This window comes from Rutidosis leptorrhynchoides, chromosome 10 (genome assembly GCF_046630445.1).
Source record: "Rutidosis leptorrhynchoides isolate AG116_Rl617_1_P2 chromosome 10, CSIRO_AGI_Rlap_v1, whole genome shotgun sequence".
Classification (NCBI taxonomy): domain Eukaryota; kingdom Viridiplantae; phylum Streptophyta; class Magnoliopsida; order Asterales; family Asteraceae; genus Rutidosis; species Rutidosis leptorrhynchoides.
In genome coordinates, this window is record NC_092342.1 from 50,770,118 (window position 1) to 50,779,631 (window position 9,514).

Consider the following 9,514-nt stretch of genomic DNA (forward strand, 5'->3'; position numbering starts at 1 on the left):
ATCAAATATGTACCTTAGACATGTACGATGAAAAACGGGGTGTTACATAATGCATGGCTAGAAGTTTGGAGGTCTAAATATCCTATACTTGAGCATGTTTAAATTCCAGTTGTGCAGAATAAGAAGGATGTGGTAAAATGGGTATCAAAAAATGGAGATAGTGTTGACTATTCTACTAGTCAGGTATGGTGTAATCTTAGATGCAACAATGCTATAAAGGGTTGGCATCATATTGTTTGGTTCAATCAGATGGTGCCAAAACATGCATTTGTATTATGGTTGGCCATTTGGAATTGATTGCCTACACAAGATAGATAGAGTAAATGGAATGCAACCAAGTCATATATTTGTCCATTATGCAATGAGGTGCCTGATTCTGTTATGCATTTATTCTTTGAATGCCCGTATTCTAGAAAAGTGTGGGAAAGAATGAAGACAAAGTTGCTGTTCAAAGGGTTGTCATACAAAATTGGTACTATTGTAGAAACAATGAAGAAATACCCTTTTCAAAAACAGATTTGGAGTGTAATCACCAGAATTGTGATTGCAGCTACTGTATATAATATATGACTAAAAAGGAATATTCGTATATTCAAAGGGATAAAAAAGGATGTACCAGATTTGGGTGAAAAGATTCAAGAATTTATTAGAGTCAAATTGTTGACTTTAAAAGTCAAACATTCTAAAAGTGTGCAGCAGGCTAAAAAAATTTGGCAAGTGAGCTGGATATGAAGTAGTGAGATAGGTTTTGGGTTTGCTTTTTAATATTAGCGTGTCATGAAAGATGGGACAGCTTGATCTAAGGTAGCATGATGTTTTGGGTGCTCTTGTATGTTTGTTGTTTTGCACTTGCTGTATTTCTTTTTGTTTGGGTTAGTTGTATGCATTGCCCTTGTATTGTACAGTTTATTTGATAGTATAATGCACTTTCAACTAAAAAAAAAAAAAAAGACTTACTAGAAACCTTAGGGTCATTTACAATATTACAATAAAAAATAGGGTAAAATTTATAAATATTTATTTAATCAAAACAACGGAGCTCCATTTTTAGGGTTTAAGAGCAAAAAAGGGTTTTCATCGGTTCTCTTTATACCCTTTCTCTAATCATTTCGAAATCTTATTTTTCAACATTCAATTAAGTAATCATCTATCATCATCATGTTAGCGATTCGCAAAGCTTCTGCTCGTATCAAGTAATTTCTCATCTCTGCGTCATAAAATTCCTGCAAATTGATTTATCCCTGTTTCATTTTCTCTTAAATTATAAACCTAATTAATTGGTTTCGTAATAAAATTATGATCTTGAAGTTTATCTTGATTTGTTTGATCCTTGCTATAAAGTGTATTTTAGCTAGCATTATTATTATTGATTTAATTTAATTTAATAGTTGTCATGTGCAAACAAATTGTATGTTTTTTTGGGGGATGCAGTGAACATGCCCAGTGATTTAATGTGAATAATGATTAATTGTTTCAGATAAATTGGGAGTGGTGCTTATTTTGAACACACTGTTTCAAGCTATAAACACTTAAAAATGCAATCCCAAAACTACTAAATTTAGGATTATTTTTAATTTGTTTTAATGATATTATTAGTATATTAGTATAGTATGCTTTTTTAACGATAATGTCATTAACGATATTATTAGTGGTGCTTATTAGTACTCCCGTGGGGTGCAGCCGTGCAGCATTGCACACAAGGTTGCCCCTTTACCCTTGAATTTCACCTGTAGTGACCCGGAAATTTCCGATCAAATTTAAACCTAATCTTGATATGTCTCTGACACGATAAGCAAAGCCTGTAATGTTGAGTCTCGAAAATTTTGAAATCTATATTCATGTAACCAATTACCCTTTGATTATGTTCCACGATTCACGAACAATTAATTGTAAATTGATATGTGTGTATGTATATATAAATAATAATTCGAAATATAATTTGAAGTATTATATGTTGTGGTTATTAAAAATTAGTAAGATATATATAGAAATATGATTTCTATATAATTGATGATTTTATATATATTGTAATGTAATATATTACAACATATAAAATATATGAAATTGGATATATGTAATTAATTACATTATTAATAATACTAATATATTTATGATCATTATTATTTCTATTAGCAGTAGTTTTATTTTTATTTTTATTATTACCATCATCTTTATATATATATTTTTTTGTATTGATTATTATTAAAATATTTTTTAAAATATTGCAACATTATTATTATCTATATATATTAATTATTAATTATTGATGTTAAATGTAAAAGTAATGTAATATCAAGTAATTGAACGAAGTTGTTTCCAGTCATTTTCCTATGTATTTTTAAACTGTCCTCTCTTGATTGATTCCTCCCTCTTGTCCACACAACAAACAAATCAACAAATTCTTCACTGTGCCTAATTGATCTAATTGATTGAGATTACTGTTTCAAACTCTTGCTTTCAGTTTCATATCTCTATCTATCACTTTCTATCATATTCTAACTTATATATCATAACTATCTAATTCTTTATATACACACTAACTGTTACATAGAATGGAAGATAGATAAAAACATAACCAAACACCACTCGCTACTTGTATTTTTTTTTTTTATGATCTTTTGAAAACCTGCAACACCACTATGACATCCACCATATTCCTCATCGTTGTTCACTCGATACCCTAACTATTCGATAATATTAACCTGCAACTCACCTCCATTAGTTTCATCAAAAATAAAGATGATGTTACTTAGTTGCTGTGGTTAGTGTACCCTTCGGTTGTAAATCCAAACCACCTTTCTCTTTAGTTCCTACTATACGAACACCTCACGCTCAATCTTTCTTTTTCTGTTTAATCTCCATCACCCACGACACCTTAAAAACCATCACCGTAGTACACCACTGTAATCACCTACAACCGTGATTATATGGTTTCTCTGTTGCCTGCTGTTCGGGTTAAAAAGAAAAGAAAACGAAGGTTGCTATGGATTTCTGTTTCAACCACAATCGTGACCACCACCTGAACTTCCACTTTTATTTCGTTTCTATTTTAATGCTCCTGCTAGTCACACCATTGATTACTTGCTGTGATTACAACCCACTAACCACCATATTGAAATCCATCATCACAACCCCTGTAAGTTCCTTTTGTCTCTGTTTTACTCGAACCAAAAATCTACCATAAAACTGCTACTGCTGCTTATTTGTTGCTGTTAGTAATCGAACCCATGCTCAAATAATAGTTGCTGCTACTACCTGTTCATTGTTTCAAGCTAGACACAAAAACACACTACCATTGCACCATATCAAAAATTCAAATTTCAAAATAACGCAAGGAAATCATACCTCATTGTCGCTGCAATTATTCTGTTTCTACTCCTGTTCTTTTCCTGATTACTACTCAATTCGAAACCCACTTGTGGTGATGAAATTGAGATCAAGAACCAGAACACCATTATCAATTTATCATCATCATCATAATTATCAAATTATCATTGCCATGATTATTCGACAGTCATCAAACAAACCATCATCTCTCGATAATTGTTGCTACGTATAGAAATCATAACCAAAATCATCATCAAACAGTATCAATACCTGTTAATAATTGCTATCAAACTGCTTCTGGGTTGTTGCTTGTTCAATCATCACTCGACAAATTGAAACCACCATCATCACAAATGCTGCTACAAACAAACAATCAATTTGTTCATACAATAAATACTAAATTAAACCTCTTTCAAACAACTAACTAAATTTCAATTGATTCAAAGAAACCGAAATCTCTTTAGTATTTTAATCCTGTGTCTGCCTATTAGTTTAGAACAAATCGAAGGAAACGTACCTATAATTTGTCTCCATTTTCTGTGAAGAACGAACGAACGAATGATTTAGGGTTCGTGAATGAATTAAGGTTGAAGACTCTAGGGTTTCTAATTGTGCGTAAATAATGATGATGATGATGAGTGTTAATCGGTTGAAAGATGATGATGAAACCAAAGACCTGTAATACCTCGAAGATGATTGATGATCGATTAATAGATGGATCGAATAAAGAACTGGAAGCACCATGGAACTGTATTAATTTCTTGGTATCCCGATCTGATTTGGGGAATATCACGACAATTGCAATTCTTTTATTAGGTATAAAGATAAATACAATTATTATTGTTATTATTATTATTATTAATTATTATTATTATTATTATTATTTTTATGATTTTATTAATATTAATATCTAACTAGTATTATTAATATCATTAATCATTAATTTTAAAAGTATCAACTTTTATAAAATTTATCATTTTTATTATTATTAGTGTTATTAACAGAATTATTATCATCATTAATAAAAATTAGAAATATTTTAATATATTATTATCATCATTATTATTATTACTACAAATAAAATGATTAGTATTATTATAAAAATTAGTATTTTCATTATTAAGACCAATTATTATTATTATTATTATTATTATTATTATTATTATTATTATTATTATTATTATTATTATTATTAAAAACTATCATTATTATTATTACTACTATTATTAATATCTTTTTTATCAAAATTTATAAAAATTATCATTTAGATTATTATTAGTATCAATATTATTATTATCATTATTACTTTCGTATTAATAAAATTATTTAAATATTTTCTATATAAGAACATATTTATTACAACTATCATGGTATTTCAAACAATTATATATATTAGAATTATTTATATAAATATTTACATATAACAAATTATTGATTTTTAATATAATATTAATCATATCTATATATATAACATTAGATAAATATTAACTATTTTAGATATATATACAAATTAAATATATAGGATATATAATTTAAGATTTTATATATAAATTTGCTTGATTACGATTATATGTGTTAATATACATATAAATGATATAGGTTCGTGAATCTAAAGTCAACCCTGCATTGTTCAATATCGTCACATGTATTTTTACTACAAAATACATTATGGTGAGTTTCATTTGCCCTTTTTACTTATTACATTTTTTGGGCTGAGAATACATGCAAATGTTTTATTAATTGTTTTACAATATTTATATGCGTGAGTTTCATTTGCCTTTTTACCCTTTATATTTTTGGGCTGAGAATACATGCGCAATTTTTATAAATGTTTTACGAAATAGACACAAGTAATTGAAACTACATTATATGGTTGAATTATCGAAATCGAATATGCCCTTTTTATTAAGTCTGGTAATATAAGAATTAGGGAACAGACACCCTAATTGACGCGAACTCTAAAGGTAGATCTATCGGGCCCAACAAGCCCCATCCAAAGTACCGGATGCTTTAGTACTTCGAAATTTATATCATGTCCGAAGGAGGATCCCGGAATGATGGGGATATTCTTATATGCATATTGTGAATGTCGGTTACCAGGTTGACACTTTAAAGCATGTTTATTCTCAGATACGAAAGAAATCTTCCGCTGTGCATTTGCTCATCTTAGAGATATTACTTGGAGTCATTCATGACATGTTTCAAAAGACGTTGCATTCGAGTCGTTGTGTTTATCAAGATTGTTATCAAGTCAATTATAGTTAGATATATTATGAAATGGTATGCCGACCGTCAACTTTCGATGTAATGAAAGTTTGTCTTTTCAAAAACGAATGCAATGTTTGTAAAATGTATCATATAGAGGTCAAGTATCTCGCGATGTAATCAACTGTTGTGAATCGTTTATAATCGATATGGACCTCGTCCGGATGGATTAGGACGGGTCTCTACACCACCCAAGGGTGCCTTCTGCACATCGCGTTGCGGGGGCAGTGGGGGAGGGGGGTTTTACCGCCCATGCCCTCGGATTGGGTTGGTTTCCTCTTGGGCAGCAGTTGGGGGCGGGTTATGCAACTGCGGGAGATCAACGCGTGGGTGGTTAAGTCCCCCGGGTGATCTCGTACTGCCGTTCAAAAATAATAAAGTATAGTATGCTTTTTTATGACGATTTCTTACCTGCATATTGGGTGATCATTATGAGTTATAACCCTAACTTATCAACAAAACCAGAATCCTGCTCAAAAATTACAGTTTTAGCTCATGTCTAGACATCAAACTTTTGAAAACATTGCTTTCATGATTTTAGTTATTATAGTTGTTTTTGTTATGCATTCGATTTCCCTTAGCAATGTTGTATAACAAGTATGCTATTAATTTCTTTTCACATAACTTTTTTGCTATAACAAGTATGCTATTAATTTCTTTTCACATAACTTTTTTGCTATACCTTTAATCTTATCCAGGTGCCTACCTGTTTCATCTGTAACGTTTCGTGCTTGTTCTGCTAAATTCAATCTGGAAAGTTCTAGTTACACAGACGATGCTAGGTTGAGTGATCCTACGCCACATAAATCTGATAGGTCCCGAATTGTAAAAATAAATTTAGTCCGCACTCGAATCCCCTTTATTGGGACTATGAGCTTTTCATCACAAGCTGGAACAGAACACATTGGGGAGGATAATGATGATCTGAAAGATGATACTAAACTGATTTCTAATGCTGATACGTTTGAATCTGAATCTGAGGCTGATTTATCTGAATCTGAAGATGTGTTAGATTTATCAGATCCCGAAGAAGAGATAGGGGGAAATAATGGTGAAGGACAAAGAGGTTCTTCAGGTTTGTTTAAGGTTATCATCAATTCGACATCGATTACTGCTGAAAAATCTCTAGATAAGTGGCTTGAAGAAGGACGTGATTTGTGTCGATCGGAGATATCACATGCAATGTTTGAGCTCCGACGAAGGAGGATGTACGGGAAAGCTCTGCAGGTGCGTATAAATACTCATGTTATTCGTGCATGTTGGCTTTTGGGGGTGTTTTTTAAGTGACGATTGTGATGCGAATAATCTAAGTTGGGAATTTTAACCCATTTAGTCACAAACAGTTTGATTTATTCAATGTTTTATCACCCGTGGGTCAATTCAAACAAGTTGACAGTAATCCAAAGTGTATGCTTAATGCTAAAAAGTCCTGTAAATCTTTTTAATCAAAAACTTGGTTACCAGGGGGATCTTTATTCGATGAATGAACACAATTTCTGTATTTTGTTATATGTGACTGTCACTAAGCTAGCTTGTGACTGGTCAGCGTGTATGTTTTTAAAGAGGATAAAAATAGTATTTTGTTTTATTACAAAACTAATGAAAAACAACATTTGACATCAGCCGTCAGAGCTATCTGGATCCGTCCCATGAAAGCCTTTCCATTAATATTTTGCTGGCCTGTTTACTTTCCACTTAATGATTTGTTTTTGCATAGCTCTTAATTCAGTAAGTAAAATTGCTGTTTCTTTATCACTTATTCTGCCACTTAATCTGAAAATTGGTCTGTTTCTAGGAAACATAGAATCAGTCAATCAGACACCCATTCCCATTAAGAGGCAAATGGAAACAGGACTTGATATTGAAAAAAGTAAACAACCCCTTAGTTTTTGTTGAATAAGAGATTCTTATGTCACTTTTTATTTCATCGAAACCTACTATAATTCTTTTAATTAATTAAATATTTTATTAGGACAAACCTTTACCAAGAAGGGCAATGCTGCATTTACATCTTTGCCGCTGTTAAAACACAGAAAGTAAGAAATTTTTTTAAGATAAATGAAAACACTAAGAAAGATGGTTACACAAATATTAATTAATCCAACTCTTGAGATTATTCTATGTAGGTAACTTTGTGTATATATGCATGCATGATTGTTTTATGCAAAAATTAATGTCTTAATCTTGTCTATGAGTTAATTTACTTCCTTTTTTTGCAGTTCTTAGAATGGTTAGAATCAAAAGAGAAGATAGAATTTGGAGAAAGAGATTATGCTTCTCGCATCGATTTAATTGCCAAAATACGTGGAATCCATAAAGCAGAAAGCTACATCAATAAAATCCCAGAATCATTTCGAGGTGAAATAGTTTATCGAACGCTCTTAGCTAATGCTGTACTTAACACCAACACGAAAAAAGCAGTGCAAATCTTTAACAGAATGAAAGACCTCAAGTTACCCGTCACCACTTTTGCTTGTAACCAATTGCTCCTTTTGTACAAGAGAATCGATAAGAAAAAAATAGCTGATGTGCTATTATTAATGGAAAATGAAAACGTAAAACCGTCAGTCTTCACGTACAGATTATTAATAGAAACAAAAGGCCAGTATAATGACCTTGATGGGATGGAACAAGTTCTTGAAACTATGAAATCTGATGGTATGGAACCCGATTTAAGATTGCAAGCGGTTTTAGCTCGACAGTATATTTATGGAGGCGTTTTAGAAAAGGCAAAATCGGTTTTAAAGGAAATGGAAGGAAGTAATTTGAATGTAAACCGAAAGGCGTGTTCATATTTACTTTCTATTTATGCATTACTTGGAAGCTTGGATGACGTTAAACGGGTTTGGGGCGCATGTGAATCGGATCCCCGTTTAGAAGAATGCACGAGAGCAATCGAGGCGTTTGGAAAACTAAAGGAAGTTGACTTAGCCGAGGCCGTGTTTGACAAAATGTCAAAGAAATGGGAAAAACTCTCCGCTAAGAATTACGCTTGTATGTTACGAGTATATGCAAATAATAAGATGTTGGCTAAGGGAAAAGATCTTGTAAGACGAATGAGTGATAGTGGGTGTCGAATTGGGCCTTTGACTTGGGATGCTTTAGTCAAACTTTACTTGGAATCAGGGGAGATTGAAAAAGCTGATTCGATATTGAATAAGGCCTCACAAAATATTAACGTGAAGCCGTTATTTGTAACTTATATGATGATTCTGGATGATTATGCTAAGCGTGGAGATGTACATAATGCAGAGAAAATTTTTAATAGGATGCGAAAACATGGTTATATTTCGAGGTTTAGGCAGTATAATTCTCTTCTGCTGGCATATATAAATGCTAAAGTTCCGGCTTATGGGTTTAGAGAGAGGTTGAAGGCTGATAATGTGTTCCCGAGTAAAACGTTGGTTGGACAGTTGGAGCAGGTGGATGCGTTTAAGAAGACTGCGGTGTCTGATCTGCTTGATTAATAAGGTAATTATCGCTCGTTGATATGTTTAAGCGGGGTGTTTATTTAGGTAAGTGTTTGAGATTTTGTATCTGGAAACCATGTCTGGATATTAGGATGTAGCTTTTATCTGAAGGCAGATTTATTAGGACCATCTAATTAAATGTATTGATTGTGACTTTTTTTAACGCTTTGGAACTTTACAACTTTATAATTTTGAAATGTTATGGGCCAAGGTTGAAAAAGACACGAGACGGGGTCAAGACGGTCGGGACCTTAAAACGTCGAGACGGGGGTCGAGACAGACGTTGACTAACGTTGACTTATATACAAACATATTTTAAAACCAAAAAACTTTTTTTGACTAGTTTGTACCTATAATCGATATTATCGTTAATATAATAAAAGAAGTACACTAAACTACGTCAATTTTGATCGATTTGACCGACTTTTGATCGATTTTAACCGAATTATTGA

At 32.0% G+C, this 9,514-nt stretch overlaps 1 protein-coding gene across 1 annotated transcript; it reads left to right on the forward strand.

Annotated features, from left to right (window-relative positions):
• The first annotated feature begins 1,063 nt into the window (after positions 1–1,063).
• On the forward strand, positions 1,064–9,237 carry LOC139872413 (pentatricopeptide repeat-containing protein At1g80270, mitochondrial-like). The gene is made up of 3 exons (XM_071860287.1): positions 1,064–1,193; positions 6,291–6,819; positions 7,812–9,237. The coding sequence occupies exons 1-3, from the start codon at positions 1,159–1,161 to the stop codon at positions 9,057–9,059; spliced, it is 1,812 nt and encodes a 603-aa protein (XP_071716388.1). The 5' UTR covers positions 1,064–1,158; the 3' UTR covers positions 9,060–9,237.
• Positions 9,238–9,514: the final 277 nt, after the last annotated feature.

What these genes read in the sequence shown, in the direction of transcription:
- LOC139872413 (XM_071860287.1), top strand. Translation starts at nt 1,159, where the DNA reads ATGTTAGCGATTCGCAAAGCTTCTGCTCGTATCAA. An exon ending in AAAGCTTCTGCTCGTATCAA is followed by an intron (nt 1,194 to 6,290) that starts GTAATTTCTCAT and finishes AATCTTATCCAG; the next exon opens with GTGCCTACCTGTTTCATCTG. An exon ending in TGTACGGGAAAGCTCTGCAG is followed by an intron (nt 6,820 to 7,811) that starts GTGCGTATAAAT and finishes CTTTTTTTGCAG; the next exon opens with TTCTTAGAATGGTTAGAATC.